General features: G+C 41.0%; 1 protein-coding gene across 5 annotated transcripts in view; it reads right to left on the reverse strand.

The window, feature by feature from the left end:
- SEPT11 (septin 11) overlaps window positions 1–10651 on the reverse strand; it is a 36229-nt gene extending 25578 nt beyond the window's left edge. For all 5 annotated transcript variants that reach the window (XM_018576188.1, XM_018576186.1, XM_018576187.1 and 2 more), the window contains exons 1-3: window positions 10537–10651; window positions 7556–7751; window positions 3111–3297 (exon numbers count right to left, since the gene is read on the reverse strand). In XM_018576188.1, coding sequence (XP_018431690.1) covers window positions 3111–3297; window positions 7556–7751; window positions 10537–10633 — 480 coding nt within the window. In that variant the 5' untranslated portion in view covers window positions 10634–10651. The remainder of the gene's footprint in view (window positions 1–3110; window positions 3298–7555; window positions 7752–10536) is intronic.
- Window positions 10652–24645: the final 13994 nt, after the last annotated feature.

The raw sequence follows: 24645 nt of genomic DNA on the forward strand, positions 1-24645 counted from the left end.
TATTCAAAACCAGCCTTCCAGAGACAGCCAGTGCAGTCCATTTGCACAAAGGCCTCCCTGGGTTCCTTACACAAAAAAGGGTCAAGCTTTTGTGTCTGAACTGTAGAGATTTAGGCTTCATACTGTAAACATGTTTAAAGATATTGTGACTCCTGATGCAGGTTCTTGCCCACGAACAATCTTTTTAACAACAGATGGTAGTGCAGGCCTGCAAGTTTGCTTCAGGCAAATATGCATGCTTGTGGCTATGGATAAGGGAGGAGGAGCACTTTACAGACATCCAAGTCTCTTTCAATGGAAAGAAACCGCAATCAGCTGGGAAAACTCCATTGCGACCAATCAACACTTCTTCATTGATGTCTGCTGCAGATGGGAATGGCCTACAGATGTACGAATGGTCCCCAAATGAGAGACTAGACTAACATCCTCTGAGATGCAAATGTTGGTGCTTTATTAATAGAATGTTAAATAAAGGCCCAAGGGGCAAGTAAATATGAATAATGACATCAAAGTCCCATCAAAGTAACATCTTACAACAAAAATCACTTAAACCAGACATGAAAGTGATGCTTTAGTACACACGTACATACAGCATTCCTTCGAAACTGGTGAAACAACAGAGCAAACCTTTAAAATTTGTTTAAAGGAGTGACTTGCTAAACCTGAACAAAAAATGTCAACATGAAGCAGTTTATTGTGTTGAGGGTAATGAGGGTACCCCAAGTGTAAAATGTATATTTACTTTTATATCTCTTACAAAAACATTAAAAAGGAATATTTTCATATGGCAACTCAAGGAGCAAGGAGGATGTGCGATATGCAGAAACCAACTGCAACAATTCTGAAATCAGTGGATAATCAATTTGACCTTGTTGTTAGAGGTTACTGTTTGCCTTAAAGCCCAAATCCAGCAAAAAAATGTTTTTTGTATTAGACAGAGCAGGGAAGGGTTACAGTATCTGTAGTATTTTAATCCCGTCTCTGGATCTTACGTCCAGTTCCTTAGCCAAGTGCTGAGTAGCTGTTCTGCAGCACTTCAGTTCACTGCAGCAGCTTCACTGAATGCTTTGGCTGCACAGTGCTAAGCAAAATGGGGGAGGGTAATATTTTTGACTAATAAAAACCATTGTCCAATGAATATTTGGTGTGCTCGTCCACCAAAACATTAAATTGGAGGTTCCCATACTGAATTGATTTCCTCCATCGGGGTTCAGGCACCTTTCTCCAGCGCTGCCAGGTGTGCCCAGTTAAATTGGCCGCTGGTGTTCTGTCCCCACCATCTCCGTCACACTCAGCACTCTGCATCCACATTCATTTTCGCTGTGAGTGCTAAGTTAGCAGTGCTGAGGGCTGACTTGCAGCACAGCGTTCAGCAGAGGTTTGCTAACTCAGCACTCCCAGTGGCTAAGCAACTTAGCATGCCTCTGCACAATGTAGCATTCACCTTGGTGAGTAAGTGCAGAAAGAGAATGGGGCGGAGATGTGGGTGCAGTTATCGGTGATAGCAGGGAGGAGCGGTAGGCGGTCTTATCGCTGCAAGACTGCTGCACAAATGGAGGCGCTGACCTTGGTGTGCACAAATTGAAGAAGCTATGAGGACTCTGAGGGCCTATTCAGACCAGTGTGGTTTGTTTTTTGCACGGTTCCGTGCGCTTAATGCATGCTACCACACAACGCACCTACTATGCGTTACAGTGCAGCAAGTGCATTGCCATTCATCTGAATGGCACTCAAACTGAACTCTTGGCCACAATGCATTCCACCACACCGCAATGTGTGTTACTGCAATAACGTGCATCACAGTGCGGTGGAAAAAAGTAGTGCATGTGCAATAAAGGGGCGCCAGTCATTTACAATGCACTTTGAGATCGATGTGTGTTTCAGCACACTAATGTGCGGTGCTATGCCAAAGAATGATGCATGCACTATTTTTTTTTTTTTGCCCCAGTGAACCACAAAGCATGCCCACGGTCACCCCTTAGTTTACTTTTCTGACATTGTAAAAATGAATGTGATTCAACAAAAGTAAATACTGAGGGGTCTATTCACAAAGCTGCCGAGGGCAGCCGAGTGAATGACCGAACTCAATGACACTGCAAAGCATTGTGAAGACATACACAACCTATTGAGAAGTAGACAAACAAATAGGCTTTTTGTCTGCAAATTATTTCACTGTTTGCTTAAAGCACCTAGTGCCTTCCCAGTCAGAAGAATGTCTGTTTACACAAGCAAACCACATGGAGGGAAATTTATCAGAACTGGAGCAGGCAGAATCTGGAGACAACCAATCGGCTTCTATCTTCAGTTTGTTCAGATAAGCTTTGAAAATTAAAGAGAGAAGCTGATTAGTTACCATGGGCAACTGCTCCAGATTCTGGCTGCTCCAGTTTTGATAAATTCCCCTCATTATACTCTCTGTGAATGGTAAGAAGAGAGAACGACTGAATATTGGAAAATTATAAAGAACCAATTTGTAACAAATGTAAGAAAAAAGGGAGTTGTGGATTATAAGCAAACTATAAAAACTGTGAATACTATATAATGCCAAGAAAGGTGCAGGGAACTTGTAATCATAGGTTAGTGAATTTTTAAGGGGGTGTCATAACAAGTCACCTACAGCAAACAAGACTGCTGTGAATGTTAATATCTGTTGTCTTGAAGATAGATCTGCTCAAGAGGAAGGAAATGCAGAGTTAGTGTTAAGCCTTTAACCGGTTTCTAAAATTATCTATTCACCTATGACGTACTCATACAACAGAATAATTTGATGCTGTATTTCCAGTAAACATAACACAAACGCCGATTTGGAACAACATTTAGGCCAACATATTGACATTCTATTTCTCTTGCAAAAACTGTCATTATGGTATGAATACAAGAGAAGACATTTACTGTTGAAGAGGGGGATTTTTACTGAGCATCAACCAAACTTCTAAAGGCTTCTGGAATGTAGTTCTATACTGGTATAAGCATAACATGCCACCATATCTTTCCTATATGGCTAAAAGGTAGAGCTTGAACAATTTGGAAAATATTTTAAAAATGTCATAACTGGGGCGAACATTTACCAGGAATAACCCTGCAGTTAATCACCTCAAATGAACACGAACCTTACTGTCAAGTTTTTTCATTGTGACCAGGTCAAGAGATTTCAATGAATGGCCAGTGGGAGCAATAAAGTAAAGGCAGGCATGAATCCTTGTGTCATGGTAGTTATAAAGTGATCTCCTGATCTTCAGCTCTTCTTGAAGGTATGCCTCGAATTGAGCGTCTATGTACTCAACAATAGGACGGTAGCTGAAATTAAACACAGTACATTGGATTTACAGTTAATCTCTGCCTCCCAGGAAAATTAGAAATATACTGAGAAAAACACAAGTATAAAAGTTAGAGTAAATGATAAAAGAATGCAAGGACATCACATCTTGTATTTATGATATATCGACTATGGGATCCTACAGATCCAAACTGGGAATCTGGCAGCTACTAAAATCAATGTGTCTGTACACACTGGTGGGATGGATTTATGAAGCCGCCTAAAACTTATTATATAACTTTTGTTTACACATGCTCTGTTCGTAGCTCTGTCCAATAGACTGGAGCTGTTTCAGAACCAGCATGCCACATTTACAGAGTGGATTTGCATATTACATGCTTATTGCTAATAATAGAAGTATTAGTACTAAGCATGCCATTGGCAGTTTGGGTCTATATTATAATGACTGGATCCCAATCATTGTCTGAGAACCATGATGCACGGCAACACATATGAAGGTAGTTAGAGAGGTTAGTTCTCATCTCTTTATATCCCTGCAACAAAAAAGTCGTATGATCAGACAAAAACGGAGTAATAACCAATTAATCAAAACATCACCAATCTTCTGCTCTCTAGCTCCCTCATCAGCTCCTTCCATGATCACCTCCAGGCTGTCTCCAAAACATCTCCCATCCTCTGGAACTCTCTACCCCAATCTGTAAGGCAATCTCCTACTTTGTATTCCTTTAGGCAATCACTGGAAACATATCTCTTCTTTGAAGGCTTCCCTGCCTGCTTCCCTTCCCACCCCGCCTCTACCTGAAATTTTACTTTCTTGAACAACTTTTTTCAACCTGACTAACTATGTAACTATGTAACTCATCCCAAGACAGTTACTACCTTTTGTATCACTTGCCCTTCCTTTTTAGAGATTGTGAGCTTTCACATCAGTACAGTTACACCTTTCTGAAGTGTAACTGTACTGTCTCCCTTTATTTTGTAGAGTGCTGTGCAAACAATTAACGCAATATAAATTTTGTATAATAATAATAATAATGAAACCAGCAAAAGATAAAACCTAATAGCTAAATTTATCTATGATTAAGAAGAAAAAAAAAAGTTATGTTGAAGCACTGTAAATTATTGCCTTTTCCTGTCCAGACTTCCTTATGGGCTCTTTATTCAACAGGCAAAGGCCCATGGGATAGCTGTGTGGAAGCACCACTTTTGATTGATGTGATCATTTTGACCATACAAGGAAACAAAAAGGGAGATAAGGGGTTGTTGCAGGTCAGAAGTCTTTAATGTGCAAATATGCTGCAATGTTTGGATGAATTCAGATCAGTCGTGTCAGCTGGATACTGGAATTTAGGTCAGTATCCTTTCAAATGTAAAAGCGAATATAAATATACAGTTCTGATTAAAGGACCACCACAAAACAAGTGGATTCAATATAAATGTTTACATTGATGCTTTCCCAACTCATTCATACATTTCCCAAACACTGACAAAGGATAATTTATTATCATTAGATCTGAATTTATCATTTTCTCCTTCTGTCATGTTTAAACATTCTTGTTTATAAACAGTTTATTTGTGCAAACATCTGCTTAGTTTCCTTGCAAATGTTAGGCTATGGTCTTTCATAATTTATCATAGCAAATAATTCCAATGTTCTTCTCCACATAATTAAATTTAAAGGAGGAGAACTATGACATGAGTGATTTCCACTCACCTCATAGTTCTAAGCCGACCTGTGACAATGAGACTGTCACAGGTCGGCTCAGTAGATCGGGAGGTGAGGGAACACATACCGGGTTCCCTCACCTCTTGATCCTGTCACGGCTCTCTGCCGTGACAGGGGGAGGGGCTGGATTCCCCTCTCCCCGCTCCGATCTGCCAGTGCTGACTGGCGGAACGGACGGGGCGGGTACGGCTGGCTCTGCCTCTAGATAGGCAGAGCCAGCTGTCACTCACGCAGCTGGGCGGATCCCGTCATCTAAGTCGGGATCCGCTCCAGGTGCGGCGTCTCAGTATACCGCAAGCGACTGAGCTTAGGGTGACGGGAGGATGCTAGTTTGTGTCCTCCCGTTACCCCAAGGAGAACTATGGGGAAAAACACTGACCCCATAGTTCTCCTTTAAAGTGAGTCTGGTAGTTACAGCGCTTGTCCGCTCCCTACTGCCTACCACACATCAGTGAGTCAGCCCATTATAGTGATTATTAGGGATGCACTGATACCAGCGCCACACTCTTCCGTACAGCGCTGGAGAGCCCAATGCCCGGCAATCCGCCGGTACAACTATAGAGAGCAACACATATAGCCCTGGCGAGACGCGATTGCAGCCCTGGAGAGCCTGGTGCCCAATAGTACAGCCCTGGAGAGCCCCACATGCAGCCCTAATGAATGCAGCCCTGGAGAGCCCGGCAATAGCCAGTACAGCCCCCCATGCAGCCCTGGTGAACGCTCGCAGACACACTGCCACACATCTGAGTGACCCTCGCAGCCCTTCTGGAGCCTGCCATACCCTCCTGAGAGCAGGTAAGTAAACTTTTCTACTGCAGCTGTCTATTGTTCTTCTCTTATTGGTGTATGTTACAGTGCTAATCAAATGCAATAGAGAATGGCATGATTGCTGGTTGCCATTCTGTATAATCATGGATTGATGGGATCTGTAGTCCTCTATTGCTGGCTGGCATTCTCCATTGCTGAATAATCACGGACTGAGTTACAGTTCTTCCTAATTATAAAGAAACTGCCCTAAAATCATTAGTCTGTATTGTTTTAGAAAAATGTCACATGTCCCTTTAAGAAAAAGTATCCGTAATTGGTATCGGCAAGTACCTGAAGGACAGTACTTGGTCTTAAAAAAGGGGTATCGGGACATCCCTAGTGATTATAGCTTTGGATAGAGTGTAAATAGAAGACCTTCTTTTCCCATTCTAGCCAAAGCTAAAAAAAAAAAAAAGCAGTTTGGCTATAGGAAGTCTACTCATATCTTTAAAATAACAACAGTAATGACAATCTACAAACACACACTTCTAGATAACTGCATGCTTTGTATTCTTTGCACACCTTATTTTTCGTTTCTTCCCCAGTCTCCTGACAGTGGCCATGTTAACTAAGGGCAGGCTACTTTACTTCCTTTACTCCCTTTACTTCCTGGAACTCTGGCACATGTGACTAGGGCATGTGACCATGCACATCATCTCAGGGGTGGAAAATGCCTTTCCCTGAGATCACAGATGAGATTTCCCAGCAATGCACTACTGATGTAACCTTCCCAGGATGCAACGTTTTGGCACATTACATCATTTGTGCCAGAACGGGACCAGGAAGTAGATTAACTCTTTTTGTAAGTAAATGGAAAACAAGTTTTGTTTAACTAATGAATGTAAAACGATTTTGGTGAAATAATCTTCAGTGATTTTTAGTAAAAGGGGGTAAAGGTTCACTTTAAGGCTGTATTCTCACCTTTGCATTTCTTAAAATCAATAAAAATGCATGAAAACACATAAACACAATGTGATGCATCGACATGAGTGTTGACATTTAAAGTGCTCTGGAACACTTGAAAACGTGCGATGACACACGTTGACATGCCTTTTGTTTCCAATCAGTTCAAAGGAAAACACATCTGGGGAAAAATGCTTCATCCTTAAAAGGAGAACTATGGGGTCAGTGCTTTTCCCCATAGTTCTCCTAAGGGTCACGGGAGGACAAAAACTAGCATCCTCCCGTGACCCAATTCTCAGTATATCGCGAGCTACAGCTCGCAGTATACTGAGACCGCTGCAGCCGGGACAGATCCCGACATTACTGTCCAGATCCACCCAGCTGCGTGAGTGACAGCTGGCTCTGCCAATCTAGAGGCAGAGCCATCCGTTCCGCCAGTCAGCGCTGGAGTGACTGTCACGGCTCTCTGCAGGGACATGATCGAGGAGTGAGCAAGTGACGGTATGTGTTCGCTCACTTCCCGATCTATTGAGCCGACGTGTGACAGTTTCATTGTCACACGTCGGCTCGAACTATGAGGATGGGTGTAAATCACTCACCTCATAGTTCTTTAATTTAACGAGAATCTGAATTTCCATGCTCTCCTATAGGTATCAGAACCCCATTTGTTCCACCTTATAAAACTTAATTTAAGCAGAAAAACTTAGAGGAATGTTTGAAATCCTTACAATTTATTACAGCATATATAACTTATGCCGGTGTTATTATACAGTAGGTCAACATAGCTTATATATAGTGATGTTTTAATTACTAGAATTCAAAACTTTTTTCAGTATACATACCTGTCATCTTTGTTAATCTGGTCCCCAAAGCCTACGGTATCCACTATAGTTAGCTTCAGACGGACATTACTTTCTTGAAGTTCATAGCTTCTTGCTTTTAACCGGACCCCAGGCTCACTGTGAGAAACTGGTTCACTTTCAAACTTTGTATTGAATATGGTGTCCATTAAGGTGGACTTTCCAATGCCCGTTTCCCCTGAAAACAGATAAACAATATTGGTTGTTCCGGTGTCATGGTGTTTAAGCAGGTGATCAAGTAAACTACATTTACAGTTAAAATATACATTCAAAAGCCCTTAAAAAGTGCAATATTTGCTTTGAGGCTCTTGGACTTGTCTGTGGGAATTCTGTTTTTCCTACTCTAATTTGAGGAGTACAAATTATGCCAACTTCAAGCAGGTGCTTACAAACCACATTTGTGGATGCAGTCGTATATTTGAGGGTTGTCATTAGAACTATAACTACAGTAATCAAAGTAACCTAGCCTAAAAAAAAAATCACAAGGCATATATTAGAAGTAAGCTTTTCCCTAGCCCCTAGTTGTTGGATTTCAACAGTTCTAAGAAATTAGCATGCAATAAAACTGTCCCATAAGAACACTTGAAAAGGAAGGTTTACCATTCATGGCCACACAGTGTAAGCTCGTAAATGAATCATCAACCTCAGAGGCAACTGGGATTTTGAACATCATAAACATGCCCATCGTTAAATATGGTATCCGTGCTACACACTAGAAGCAGAATATAATGCATCCACACAAGCCAGTGCACAGATGGTAGGGGACAGCCAAGGCTGCTGTTGCTAAGGGACAGCCAGGGCTGGATTTTATCATGGCAGCCTGTATATACAACCTTTAGTACCCAAAGCAACACCCCCAATACCAATTTTACACATATTTTTTTCTGTTTTACTGGTCCTAACCAGGCTTAGAATATTGACTGCATTCGCTTTTTAATCAGTAATCCAACATTATCTGGCCTTGGTGGTACTGTAAGCAGCTATGTAACTCAACTGTTCTCTTCTTTGTAGAATCAAACATTCAGCTAAAACATGTCAGAACTAGTGCATGCATCTGGTCATTTGTTACATTGTGTTCTTCATGATTAGATAGTTTGGCGTTGGTGCTGGATGGTCAGATCAACAAAACTGGTCCATAAAGACTTGACCACCCACTATCATGCACATGTAGTGCTAGGCAAAGTGATAGCTACTTATATTACCAGCTATGGCCTCAGGCTTTCCAGTAAGATTTGAATCTGCAAATACCTGTTACTCAGACATGCAGACATAATAGTAAGTGATCTTTGAATCTTTACATGCAGCATTACATGTACATCTTCAGCCGGTTATCTGCTTTCAAGGGGATACTATAAAGAACAATACCCACCATTATATAACTATCGAAGCTGTAAGCATATAAGGCTTCCATTAGTTCACTGACTCTACATTCATTGCTTTATCCCACATCTTTCATATCAGCAATAAGGTCACATGACAGTTGGACTTTCCCCCTTTACAGCCAAGCAGCACCAGATGGAAACCGTAACATTCTGTCAACCAGATATTATAAACAGATTGGCAAGTAAATAAACTCTATGGCAATGAAACGAAACACATCTTTTGTAACTAAAACAAGTTCTTATCCGACTGTTTTTGCATGTATTGTATGTTTGTGAAGTGTATTAAGGTCACCTAAACACCTAACTACATCAGGGCAGATAAATAAAAAAGAGCAGAGCCAATACCTGTGCAAAATATGGGAAGCAAAGGATATTTTTAGGGGCCACGCAAAGCTGTTTTTATTAGTAGCTGTGCATATTTGATTTGTCTTGCCTGCATTTTCTGTATGTTTTCCAGGCAATGCCTTTTATCCCTATGAGAGAGGGAGGATATGACAGCAGGCAGTATGTGCACAAGAGAGGTGGGGGTTTGATACTATAGGCTCAATACATATATCTCCGAGCACTCCATTCAGCTAGCCACCAAAGAGAAACTAAAATCTGTTGCTCACATTAAAGCAGAATTCCGGGTAAAACTTTTCTTAACCCTTGCAGTGGGGATACCCCCGCAAGCCAAGGGACACATCATCGTTGCAGCAGAGGAGGCTGCAAGGGAGCGCTGTCACAGCCTGATTATAGTTCCAGTCTATTTGGGTTAGGATTTCTTGGCTTCTTAAGAGTTTCAGGTGGAAGAGGGGGTGCCACCATTCCCAAGCTGCTTAAATCACTACAACTACAAAGCTCAAACTACAGCTCACTATAAATAGAAAACCAAACCCCTGGCTCCTGTAGCATGAATTTACTTAAAGGATAATTATGAGGCGAGTGATTTCCACTCAGCCTTATAATCTGAGCCAACCTGTGACAATTAAACTGTCACGGGTCTGCTCAGTAGATTGGGAAGTGAGCGAACACATACCGGCACTCGTTCACATCTCGATCTATCCCTGCAGAGAGCCGTGCCTGTCACTCACGGCTCCCTGCGGGGATTCCCCCCCTCCCCTGTCTGATCCTCCAGCGTAGACTGGCGTAACGGACGGGGGACAGGGCGGGCACAGCTGGCTCTGGATAGGCAGAGCCAGCTGTCAATCCCGCAGCTGGGTGGATCCAGACAGTATTGTCGGGATCCGTCCACGCTGCGGCTAGCTCGCGGTATACTGAGCATTGGGTCACGGGAGAACGCTAGTTTGTGTCCTCCCGTTACCCTTAGGAGAACTATGAGAAAAGCCCTTACTCCATAGTTCTCCTTTAAGCTCACAACACACATTACATCTGCTTGCACAGTCTATGTTAGATCTACCAATTATGAAGTGCAAGACCTGACTGTATACGGATTGACTGGGTAGTTTAGGTATATCCTCATATTAAATAGTTCTGGCAAAAAATAACGTTTATTGCACAGAGATTGTAAAGCCAGATTCATGCGTAGTGAGTCTTAGACAGACCTTGCAAAATCAAATACATGAAATGGAGTTCACTTACCAACACATAATATGTTAAAGCAGAATCCCTGTGAAGTCGATTTGTTGACAAGCTGGTCAGGAAGACTGTCAAACCCAACGTGCCCAGATAAAGACATACTTCTGAGGTCATCATTAGGCGACTAGAAAAAAAAGAAACATATATTTAACAAAGCTGTGAAAAAAGAAGAGGTTACAGAAAATGTTAACGGTATATTTACATTAGTAAAGTACTTGAACCCATTTGAGTCTTGTGTCCACTGGAAAAAATTAAAGCTACATTTAGCTTCTAATACAGTAAACTCCCTGTTATCCGGCATCCACGGAGATTGATTACGGATGAATGTAGTTTCTGGTTGCTTGAGAGTTACTATTAAAAATAGGTCTAACTAATGCCATACCCCATACCATAACAAACTCTTTATTTACTTCATATTAATATTGAAATGCAGTGATCAAAAGCAAATTAAGACAAATAGGCACACGGTCATGCTTGCATCTTCTCTCCCATTAGGCGGCCTGGTCTTACAGTTTATGTGCAGAAATAACTGGCTCTTAGTATATTCATTCAAAAGTGATCTCTGGTTATTGCAAACATAAAGTAACCATACAAGCAAGGTAGATCTACAGTCTTAGAGCAAAATGAAAGCACATTCCTGAATGCTACCTAGGTTTGTGAGTTTAACCACCTCCGGGCCGGCCGTAGTAAAAAAACGGCCGGCCCGAGCTCTCTAGATCTGAGCGGACATTTTCAGATAAAATAGAAAAAAATGGTTATGGTATCCAAATCCTCAAATGAATTTTATGGAAATGCTTAGACTGCATAGAGTACTATGGTAAAGCTGACCTCCAGGAGCCCCACATCCCTCAACTAACCAGCAGAATATCGCTTCATATCATTAGTGCCGTCATGCAGTTCAGCCTTTGGTCCGCTATCATCAGTATGCATCTAACAACAGATCCCTCAGCTATGAGATAAGGCATTCACATCAAAGGTATAGTATATTCCAACAGTCTAAAGCTGGCCATACACTGTGAAAATACTCTTTCAATGGGTGGCCCTGTGGGCACCTTTTTGTCTGGCATTTTTCCATTCGACAATTTTGGGCAAAACAGTGATGCCAGACAATTGGCTGCCATCACTGTTTGGGTATTCTGACAGTGGTGATTGTGCCCAGTGGGAGATTCATCCATCCACACTAAAAAAAATATAAGTGGATGGGCAGTTTTAATCTGGACATACACCAGCAGATTTTTCTCAAAGGACATTCTAACAGTGAATGTGGTTTTTGTTCAAGAAACTCCATTCATTCCAAAATCCAATGTTTAAATCAAACTCAATTTTGAAGGACATTCATCAGGTGACTGATGGCATTATGATAGGTTTAATCAAGATTTCTCTTAACTGTCGTACGAATATCTACCAGTGTATGCCCAGCTTAAAACTTCTGTTCAAATAACTTAAACTAAGGGAACTCCTACACGGGGATTTTACATGCACAGCAATCATTGAATGGTGCAGGCCTGCTTCCAAAGCATATGTACTAGGTGGCTGCTCCAGGTCGGTCCACTTGGATCCGCTGGAAGAGTGCACACACCAGCTCTCAACCAGCCACAAAATATACTCTAACTATAAGGAAATGCAGCACTCATGTGTTAATTGAAGATCGATGTGTAATCTTGAATTCATCAATCAGCACACAACATTATGATTATGCTATATGATTAAGCGCAAGCATGAGTGAAACATGTTAGAGATTTTGTCCAAGACATATGCTGCATACCGATTGATGAATTAAAGATTACACACCAATCTTGAATTGACATAAGAGTGCTACGTTTCCTTACAATTGCAGGCCTGCCTTGGAGAGTAATATCCAGCACAGGGGTCAGCAACCTAAAGCACACATGCCACGATGGGCACGCAAAGCCATTTTTAAGACTGGAAGCTTGATAGTGGAGGGAAGTGGCAGTTCCCCAAAAGGTAAACTACTAGGGGAGGGTTATTTCAGTTTGCCACATTTACTGGGAAACTGAAATGACCCGTGGGTCATCCTGATAGAACTACCGGGCTCAACAAAATTCAGTCAGATGCAGTCACTGTTTGGTTATTCTGCCAGTCATGGGTGCCAGCTGTCTGATTACAATAGCCAGCAGGGGAGATTCCTTTATCCATGCTGTTTAGCATCGATGAGGGAATTGACTGATTTCTCTCATTCAGGCCGTGATTTTATTTTTAACCTTACTAACCATGTATCTATATCCTTGGCATGGGAACCAATGCAGACCTAACATAACAATATGATATTTCCTGTGAATACTTAGCCCAGGACGGGCAGCCTCACAAATCAGCAAGCAATATTTGCATTTAAAACAGATATGCAAGTTAGGTTTGGCCTCATCTACACAATCTTTCCCAGTCTCCCAACCAACGCAAAATCTTGTATTTTTCCACTTGCAGGCAGCCAAGCTGAGAAGCGTATTTTTAGCAAAAATCCTGGCGAAAAGAGAAGCAAATCGACTTAAGGAATATTTTTCTATTGTTAAGCAGTGCTGGTCAGCCATTGTAATCAAGACCAATTAGGAATGTGGCTAAAGACTCACAAACAGGCAGACGCATACATATGCACTCACAAAAGGTTATTAAAACAAGAAGTATTCCTGACATGGCAAATAAAATTTATTTCCTGGCAAAAGGTTGGATGAAATAATCCTACTGAATGTAAGCCAAGTCTAAATGGTGCTCCTGTTATGAAAGGAAACACCACATATTATATTATACCCTCCAACTGATAAAAGATCATCAGAAAACGGAGTACATTTTGTTACTGCCTTCTACAGGAAGGAAGGCCCGCTGACAAGAATTTAACCCCTTCGTGACGGGAGACGTACACTGTACGTCCAGCCACAAAGGGACCAAATGACTTGTCACGTACACTGTACGTGACGAGTTATTTGCTGCTTTAGAGGGCTGTTAATCGCTGAGAATCAGCTTTTAACATTCATTAATGGCTGCCCTTACTACAGAGGCATTCATTAATGAAAGGGTTAACCTTTTTCAGACACCCGATACCTTAATATCGGGTGTCTGAGAGTCAAAGCAAAGCGGACACAGATGCCGGCTTTTGCCGGCATTCTGACAGCTCGTATAGATCGAGAGATATCTCTCTCAAGCTATACTGGCTTTTTTTTTTTTCTTTCATGAATAGATACAAAATGTGTCTATTCCTACAATGTATCTATTCCTGGAAGAAGAATGTTTGTTTGCTGATCGTTGTTGCAACAATCAGAAAACATTTAGTAACAGCTGAATCCTGAACTGCTGCAGGATCAGTGTCACTAACTTATTATCGGCTGTTCTGAAGTTTGAAGCAGCCTGATAATAACCAAAAATTTATTAATTTATCATGCAGTAACAGTGAGATTAATTCACAAAATCTGCTTGATATAATTAAATAAATAAAATAACATTTTTAAGTTAAAAAAAAAAGTGAAAAGTGTAAAAAAAAAAAAAAATTGTGAAAAGTGTAAAAAAAATAAAAAAATGTGTAAAAAATAAAATAAAATAAGGGACAAATAAATGAATGTATTTATTGCATTTTTTTAGCTGTGCTGGTTTTGTAAAAAAAATACTACAAATCAAAACTGGGAAAAAAGTGTTTTTTTTAAACGTTTTTTTCCTCTTTTTTTATATTTTATTTGTCCTAAGTGAGGCGTTAGACGCACATATGTGATATAAATATGTAGCCCTATCTGTCCTCTAAAAAACAATATATAATATGTGTGGGTGCACTTTGTAAGAAAGTATATTACTGACGTGGAAGAATCACACAGCAAAAATGTCAAAAGTGTGTCAGTCATTTACGAACAGAAACTAAAAACAAGCTCAGTCATGAAGGGGTTAAAGAACTTCTCAAGGCAGATGTATAAGAAAGCCATATAGTTCACCGTATCTTCTAGCATAATAGTTTTACAATGTGTCAAGTTTAATTACTAGAAATCTTGCAGTGTGGGTGCCCATAAAGTAATCTAAAGAAGTTATGTCATAAGAAAAAAAGTGATGTTCACTAGTGGTCCAAAGACCAGACAGATCAGGAATTGGCATACAGTCATCAGAACTGTAAGCTCTGAAAGGTTTTGCCATGCACCTCATAGAGACCAGCAATAACGCACTGCAGGGGTTGATGAATCACATGTGCATTATACATTCTAAGTGATCCTAAGTAACATTATGAGTGATTCTACACTATTCTACATTGTATAGCCAGACGTATGAGGACAACCCTCCAAATGACTGGAGTCCAGGTGTTTCCAGTGAAGGGGACTGTTAATACTTCACCATACAAAGACATTTAGATGACTGTGAGCTTCCGTCCTTGTGGCAACGGTTTGGGGAGGGCCCTTTTCTGTTTCAAGATGACTGTTTCCTTGTCCAACATCACTATCTGGCCTAACAAAAGCTCTTTTGGCTTACAGACAACAAATTCCCACAGACACACTTCAAAAACATGTGAAAAGTTTTCCCAGAAAACTGTAGATTGTTATAGCCATGGGAAGGGAGGGGGGCTCCATGTTAATGCCTATGATTTTGGAATTGGACGACCAACATCCCAATACAAGTGTGATAGCCAGGTGTCCATAAACGTTTGGCCATATAACATTTTTATATATATATATAACAAATAATGGCCATCTGCTACAGGCATTAACTTTTTCCCAGCATTGTATTTTGGTTGTCATCATCCATCTCTCTTCTATATTAATTTAAGGTTATCGGAACAAACAGAATGAGAGAGTGTGGAAACCTCAACATAAACTGCTTCTCTAAAGCACAGAGTTTGAATCTAAAAACGGGTCGATGCTTCTCAGACCTCAGATCAGAGCAGTTGTCTGACTTTAGCTTAGGGAAGTTGTTGCTTGTACACAGAGGGTATTTTTGCTTCCTTGAGTGGAGGAGGGGGGTAAAATATGTGTTAGTTACTCCTGACCTTAGCACTGTGTTGCATACGACTGACCCCTTCACCCTGCATTTACATACTAGTGATCTCTGAACTCTGTGTTACTTACTACTCATCCCTGCACTGTGCATTACTTACTACTCATCCCCGCACTCTGCATTACTTACAACTGACCTCTGCACTGTGCATTACTTACAACTGACCTCTGCACTGTGCATTACTAACTACTGACCTCTGCACTGTGCATTACTAACTACTGACCTCTGCACTGTGCATTACTTACTCCTGACCACTGAACTCTGCATTACATAATACTGATCTCTGAGTTACTTACTACTGACCCATGCACTGTGCGTAACCTATTACTGAGCACTGAACTCTGCATTACATACAACTGATCTCCGAGTTACTTACTACTGTCCCCTGCACTGTGCATTACGCACTACTGATCCTTGCACTCTGTGTTACTTACTCCTGACCACCGAACTCTGCATTACTCACTCCTTACCCTTGCACTCTTAGTTACATACTACTGATCTTTGCCTTATTAACTCCATGCCCCAGCACTCTGCGTTACTTACTACTGACCCCCTGAACTATTCAAACCGTGCTTACTACTTAAGGGGGCCTTAATAGGTTATTAATACATCATCTTTGAAAGAACATTTTTCACATTAAGATGGATGCATCTATTCCTTATAACTACTCTTAGGGAATATTGGTATAATGGGATGAAAATTATTTTGGTTTGACTCATTTTGTACAATGTTTATTATGATTTACATTGCAGTAAGTGACTAAGCAAGACACTTTACGGCAGGATCACCAGGTATTATTTTATTGAAAGATTTTTATTTTCATTAAATGTGTTTACATCTATTGTAATGTTTGGAAGATATAACAATAAGCTAGTGTTGCAGTATACAACATCCTAGTCTTTGCATGAAAACAGGTATAATTGCCAAGGTTTCTAAAATGAGGAAAAATTGTAACTTGCAGATGAAACAAATGTCGCATAGCAGAGCAATACAATTCATTCCATAATGATAAGCAAGACATTTATCACCATTTTCCATCAGAGTTTAACTAGCATGTTTCCATAGAAACATTCTGACTAGTCCTCCGTTTTATACTATATTTTTCTGGGGTCTGAGGATGCCACGCATCACACACCAGATATGGTTATAAAGGAAATGTTCAAGCCTGTGATAATTGTTGTTCACGTTTTCCTTTTACAACAATGAAGGAAACATTTGAACAGCGTTCAAGAGAAAGCTTGTGATATCTTCGAAAAGCAATTTACTGCATTTTGCAAAGTACTAAAGACACATTGACTTGCAGAAATCTGAATAAACTCAAGAATGTGGAAGAGGAGAACTAGATTCAAAGAGGTAGATCATATGGAATTGAAGTGAAGATGCATAATTCTGGGTTTGTCAAATATAGATTTAAAAATGTGCTTGAGGGCCGGTGCACACCTATTCAACACCCTAGCACGATTTTGTGCAGATTACCGCGTGGTCACGAGTCGTATAGGTGTGCACCGATCGCGCTGCGGGTGCCATTATTTTCCAATGATTTTACAAGTACCATTTTTCTGCGATACACGACGCGCGGCTGTTTTAGAGAAAAGATAATTAAAAGCCCCCAAAAAAGGTTTGCCTTTAGTTCGCTTTTAAATATGTCTTGTTTGTAACCATAGCAACAATCAGGTGGAACTCTTGAGTCTTCTATATTCTCCTTTGCAGTGGAGAAGGGTCCATCTTTGGGCCTTCATGTTACCCAGGAAATCCTGAATTCACCAATGATCTGCCAATAGATTACCACAACCAAATTCAACTGGTATGAAAAGAAAAGTGAATTACTGATTTTGTTATTGTATTTTTAACATGGAATAAAAAGTTGCATATGGGTTCACTAAAATAGAATGCAAATGAGAAGTAAGAGTTAAACACACATCTGAGATATAGTTCAGTTTTAGTGCAATGTTCCCAATATGTGGGACAAGCACCACAGGTGGTATAAAGATGGCTTTGGTCTATACGTGCAAGAATAAGTGGAACACTAAAACATGAGCCTGAAATCTCCACCTTGACACTAAACTTTTTGTTTTGTCACCATGGCAGGAAGTAAAATCTCCCCAACTAGGACACACATGGCAATAAAAACCTGAAAATGTTCAAGCTGAACAACTTTGTTAAAAGTGATACATCCTGGCCAGCTTCTACATGTATTACAACTAGGGATCTACCAATTATCGGGGCAGATATTTACAAATGTTTATATTATTTGTATATTTTAGCGAAAATAAAAGGTGGTCATAGACTGTGTGAATTTTGGATGGTCTTGAAGCCTGCTCTGGCGGTAGGAGGCCCACAGACATCATCACTTCTAGTGCAGCACCCATAGCCCTGCATTATACATGAGGATTCCTAGAGACAGCCAATGAGCTAGAGCAGGGGGGAAAGAGGTGAGTGATGACTGCTGGGATCAGATTAGTAAAAGTCCTCTTCACCAAACCTCTAGACAAAAAGCAGCAGTTAACCCTTGCAGTGCAGATTTTTTTTACCCTGAGATAAGCTTTAACCATTTGTTTATTTTAGTCATGCACTACCTCCCTGCTCAATATTACTGAGGTTCTACAGTGACATATCCATTAATATACCTCTTTGCATGCCAAAGTTGCCATGATACATGCCACAAACTAGCAGCCGTATGTCTTTGCTCAACTTTTGTTCTCGAGTTATGCAGTTTGGTATTTTTTCGTTACTGGCTAGTTGTGCTCATTAGGCCCCTTCTTCTTGAGCTTCTACATATTTAAAGAAAATCTCTGGTATGCCAAGAAGTAAAAAGAAACCACAAGTATGTAGCAGATGTGCAGATACATACGAAACGCCCAAGATCAGCCCCTGTAGAAAATATATAAAGTATGATGAATTTATATGGTCTGGATTGTCTAGTACATTGTAATCCATGCAACAATAAATGTGCACTTATATACAGCCTGAAAGTAACAAAGAGAACACTGCTGGAAATCCAAACTTTAATCAAGCAACGCACTATGAGTGCATATACATCTAAACATTAAACATCTACTAGCCACATTCACAGGAAGGAAACTATCAGTAATGGACACAAGCAATATTTTTACTGCAGCATAGTAGCGTTTCACTCATCTATATTAAAATCTCTCAGTTGTATTTTCAATCAATTGTGGGAGCAACATGGCAATGTTAAAAGAACCTGGCAAGGACGAGTCACTTTAAGGCCAGCCAAACGCTGAATGTTTTTTCTTGTTCAGCCCACATTCAGACAGTCTGATCTTACAGTTTATGTGCAGATATAACTAGCACTTAGTATATTCAGTAAAGAAAAGTGAACTCTGGTTATTGCAATCACAAAGTAACTTGACGAGCAAGGTAACCCCACAGTCCTAGAGCACAATAAAAGCAAATTGCTGAATGCTACCTAGGTTTGTGAGCAAATTGGAAACATTTTTAGGTTATCCAAATCCTCAAATGAATTTAATTTAAATGCTTAGACTGCATAGAGTACTACATTAAAACTGACCTCCAGAAGCTCCACATCCCTCAACTAACCAGCAGAATATTACTTCATATCATTAGTGCCGTCATGCAGTTCAGTTTTTATTCCACTATCATCAGTATACATCTAACAACAGATCCCTCAGCTACGAGATAAGGCAATCACATCAAAGGTGTAGTATATTTGGCCATACACTATATACTTCCTCAGTACAGAGTTTGACCTACCTAGAAGCTATGGTCTGACTTGGCATTGTTGGCTAACCAGGATTGCTTGGACGAAATCCAGACACAAGGTGACTTAACATTGATATCTTATAATCAAGTGGAACTGGATTGTCCATTGTAATAACCACTCTTATTACTTAAAATGACATTAAAGGCAGTTTCCCCCTCCAATGCTGCTGTAAGGACTTATCGTATGTGATGCCTCTTGATCCGAACAGCTTCTTCCTTCCACTCATTTTCCACAGTACCTCCAGCACTGGTGCCGGTCTCTGATCCACCGCAGACACCTTGGGTCCCACGGTATCTGTCCAGCGTGCGTGCTCCCTGCTGCGTCCATTCAGCTTTAGTGTTGCTCTTCTCCTCTCCCCTCCGCTGATCTGGACTGTGCATGCTCCCGCCCACACTTCCTCCTTCACAGCGTTGGGGAGCCGGGACTTCTGCAGCCAGCAGTGAGCGGCACGAACTTAGTAAGTTAGTTGGTATTTGTTAACTTTTTTTTTTAATATTATTTATTGTTGGGGCATATATGTACTGATTACTAGCAGTAGATATATGTAAAAATACTACTTTAAAAGAGGAACTTTATTCTTATCTTTAAAACAACAACAAAACACACCTTCAAGAATGTTTAGTAATGACAATCTACAAACAGATAATTGCAGGTTTTGTTTTCTTCGCATTCCTTATTTTTCTTTTCTTTGCCAGTCTTCTGACAGTGGCCATGTTGACTAAGGGCAGGTTACACGATTTTACTTTGCTTCCTAGAACTCTGGCACATGTGACTAGGACATGTGACCATGCACATCATCTCAGGGGAGGAAAATGCCTTTCCCTGTAATCTCATGAGATTACAGATGAGATTTCCCAGGAATGCTCTGCTGATGTAACCTTCCCAGGATGCAACGCTGTGGCACATTACATCATTTGTGCCAAAACTGGACCAGGAAGTAGATAAACTCTATGTGTAAGTAAATGAATAGCTAATGAATGTAATACGATTTTAAATCATCATGCAGAGCTGCATGCTGATGGGATTTTTAGTGAAAGGTGGTAAAGGTCCACTTTAAGCTGGCCATATGCCAGTAAAATTTTGTTTGAAAAACATTTGTTTTTGGACCATGCGTTTGATCCTCTAACAGTTAATGGGGCCAAACCGATGGTCAATTTCAACTGTAGTGACGAAAAACATGTAAGTAGCAGGAGGGAAATTTTTTATTGAATGAACAAAATTCTAACAGTGAATGTGGTTGTACTTCAGGAAACTCCATTAATTCAAAAACAATGTAAAAAGCCAAACAAAATTTTTAACGGCATTCTACAGGTCTCTGATGGCATTATTGAATGTTCTGAGTACATTTTTCATATGAGCGTTCATGTGAAAGTCTATCAGTGACCATACGCTGGTAGATTTTCACATGAACGCTCATATGAAAAATGTCCTCAGAACATTAAATAACACCATCAGAGACTTGGCGAATGCTGTTCGATATTTTGTAGTAGTAATGAGCCTGAGCTTAGTGCAAACCCAGTTCATGTGAGTTCGCCCAAGCCCACTCAAAACGGTGACCATCACTCCCTCCTGAAGAGCCACACTTTCTGCTCTGCATCTATACGTCTCAAATGGAATGCCACTGCCACAACTGACACCACTGATTGTGCCTGGAGGGGTAGCCCCACTGCAAGGGTTCATTTGTAATTTGCCCAGAGTTCTTCTTTAAGGATTCCCATTCACCAATACAAGCCAGGTTTATTGCAGTCATCCCTTTTATAGTTTACATTTTATTTATATGGTGACTGAACTCTATTATACCAGTTTTTTTAGCATACTTCACCCCCTGTGCAGGAACATGAATTCTTTATATACAAGCTGTGCAGTCAGGACATTGGCTTTTCTCTGACCAACACCTAAAGCCATTTCAATTGTATGTACAGTGTACCCTAGTTTTTACAAGACACTATCTAGTAAATGTATGAAAATGTCTAGCTCTGCCTTTGTGCGAAAGAAACATTTTGCTCACACTCCATAACTGCAATACTTGGGGTTTTGGAATAGCAAATTCAGCATTCAAAAGCAGCATGAGCATGTCACCCACTGGAAAAGCAGTGTGCTGAGATGACAAGGAACATCTGTGCATTTTTGTATGTCTCATAAACTTCCTCCTCAACAGTGAGGATGTGACAGACAGGCAAAGAAAGATTCTAAGATGCTTAGTTAAACTGAAAACATATGTCAGGCCTGAGAGCGCAGCCAAGTCCCTGCTAGTTCTCCAAAAGAGATAGCTGCCTTCCTTTGCACAGATGTATATTCCTGGCATAGCATTCCTGTTCAGACTGACATGGGCAGCCTTCATGTATGCAGAGATTCCAATCATTCGAATCTCTTGCTTCAAACAAAATAATGCATGTAATGTCAAACTCAATATGCAGGGGGAAAAAAGAGCCTTTCATAACACAAGTGTGAAATTCTCTGCCATTCATGCCAATACAATTTTAAAGTAGTATTAAACTCTCAAATATGTTTCAGTACTGAATCCAGATCAAACAAATATACATTGCCCATCAAAGCATTGCTTTGAGGCCAGTTACACACTTGAGTGATCCCGGGACCACATGTTCGTGTGCGGTTGCACACAGCGTTTGCCATGTGGCCCCACTGATTATCAGTGTGTTATATCCATGCGGCAATCGCTGATAAATGTACCCTTTTTCGCGACAAGCATCGTGCGTTTTTTTCAGCTGCCATCGTATGGGTGGAATCACGGCGGGAAGCCGCGTGATCTGCCTGCCGCGGCTGGGGTGCCATCAGAAAACAAATCGCACTGCCAGCGCGATCAGCGGTGGTGTGCGATTCAGTCACCACGTGGCGATCCGCTCAGTTTCATGCACGACTGCTGTACGGTTATGGATCAACCAAGTGTGAACATGGCCTAAATGTTTCCCCAGGCACTGACAGTCATCATGTTTCTGAACAGCTCCAACTCTCTCACCTCAGCTTCCCTGAACTTGTCCTATACAGGATCACAAGAGACAGAGCAGTCTCCAGCAACTGCTCATCTACTAGCTTGTGGAGGCAGGAGGAAGGATGAGCAGGAGAATGGTTTGCCTTGCTGTGTCTGTGTGTTATGGAGACACAACCAGCTTACTAGTAGACACAAGGGTGGCTTCATAGAGCCCTTCAATGGAACGGAGCCACCTTAAAAGAGGATATCAGAGCCAGTGTTCAGGGAACCAGCTGATTCGGCAAGAAACTAAAACTTTTCAACATTAAAGGTGCAGCATCCATTGTAAGTGATTAAATGAGCATTTGAAATAGCTAAGATTTTAATATGACTGTAAAAAAGTTTCCTTGGGACCTTGGTGAAACTCTTCCCTATTTAACAGTGAACACACAGCTGATGGAGCTTTAGAAATAGACTATGTTAATACAAACGACAGCCTTTTTGCTGGTTATGTGGTATAACATAATATAAATATATAAAACAAAATTGACCACAAACCTTAAAAACAACCATGACCATTGAATTACTCTATGGCTCCGATATCCAGGTCATATACTTCCCAAAGATTGTGCAATACTCCATATACACAGCCTGTGGAGCATGTTGTCAGCCAAGTTGCCTTGTGGTCTGCTGTAAGAACATTTAGTACAAGACAACAAATCAGAAGAGTGTATTGTACTACCGATCATCTGTAACCTAATCTGGAAAGTTTTTAAAAACATGCACAATGACTGATCTGCAGCTTTCAATATATAATGTACTAGTAAACGTGTGCCCTTTCCGGAACGATCAAGCTTGGGGAAGGGGATGCTTGGGTGTTGACAGGTACATTAGTGAGTGCAGGGGTTGTTGGGATGGTGGCGGGAGGTTGGGTCCCGTCACCAGGTGTTTGTAGACATGGGGGTATGTGTAGGCAGAGTGGTAGAAGCAGGGGGTCAGTTACTGTTTTGAGGGTGGGTTACCAGGTCACTTTTTTTCCCTAACAGAGATCTCTGATCTTAAAGAGACCACAGATTCACTTAAAAGTGAACTATAGCCAAAATCTCTTGTGGGTCACGGGAGGACATTTGCTAATGTACTCCTGTAACCCAAAGTCAGAACAGAATGGCACTGCAACCAGGAAGGATACCGACAATACTGTCAGGATCCACCCCGCTGCCTGACTGACAGCTGGCTCTGTCTCTCTAGAGCCTTGGTGATCATTCAGTTCTCGAGCTATAGAGCCAAACTATTTGGAAGAGCATATTTTACTCTCCCAATAGTTCTCCTTTAAAGTGCCCTTCAAAAACACACTAATGAGCAGTATTTTACACAATAGGCGGCCCATTCATACACATGTGCCTTGTGGTATGCTTTTAGCACAGGTCCACTGAAGACCACTAGAGTTGAGCAATGGCTGCCATTCTAAATGAATACTGCTGCAAAGTACCGTACATTACAGTCAATGCAGTAGAAGATGCAAAGCCAGCCACAATAAAACACTGCAATTGGCAGCCAACTAAGGTAACCAAACATTTACTCTTTTTTCTTGCTTGCTTGTCAGTCAAAAGGGTCAATGTAGTGGGTAATGTGCCGCATTAGCTCTAATGCTACTGCAATGAATAATGGGTTTACTAATCCACCACACAACACCCAGTAGCATAATCATGAAGGATTTATGCAAATAAGAATGTGATACGTGTGTTCAGAATAGAGAATATATGCATACATAATATTACACCTTTCATTCCTTCAGGTCCAGTGAACCCTACGCTGCAGGGATTTTTAGGTCACTGTGCAACATGAGAGTTTATTAAACCTAAATCTACAAGAGCTGTAGTTATTTACTTTGCATTAACATGTGTTAAACATATGATAGAGAACAAGGCCTGCAGCCAAATATAAGTAAGGAAAACGTCTATGTAATGTAATGCAAAATACAAAACTGAAGAACAGAGGGTTTTCTAGGAAATATGTATAATAAAATATTCCTTGGAGCCCTGGTTCCCAAACTCTGGCCCCCTTGGTACTTACTATAAGGTCTGGTTCACACCTGGGTGTTTTACAGCGCGTTCCTACGCCCTGTAAAACGCTCAACATGTGAAAACCAATGATTGCCTGTGGGCATGGTTCCCACCTGGGCGTTTTACAGCGTGTAGGAACGCGCTTCGAAACGCCCTACGCCCAAAGAAGTACAGGAGCTTCTTTGGGGCGTATTTGTCGCGCGTATCCATTGGGATACAGCCAGGTAGCCCTCGGAAATGCGCGTTTGTCAAATCGTGGTAAAAACGCGCGGCACGACAAACGCGCATATTCGATACGCCTAGGTGTGAACCCAGCCTAAGGCCCTAAGGCCCAGTAGTCAATGAATATCATTGTCTATGTTCTTATTCAGTCCTGATGAGTTAGGGACCTGGAACTA

The sequence above is a fragment of the Nanorana parkeri genome, unplaced genomic scaffold, assembly GCF_000935625.1.
Source record: "Nanorana parkeri isolate BGI_ZX_2015 unplaced genomic scaffold, ASM93562v1 scaffold59, whole genome shotgun sequence".
Taxonomy (NCBI): Eukaryota; Metazoa; Chordata; class Amphibia; order Anura; family Dicroglossidae; genus Nanorana; species Nanorana parkeri.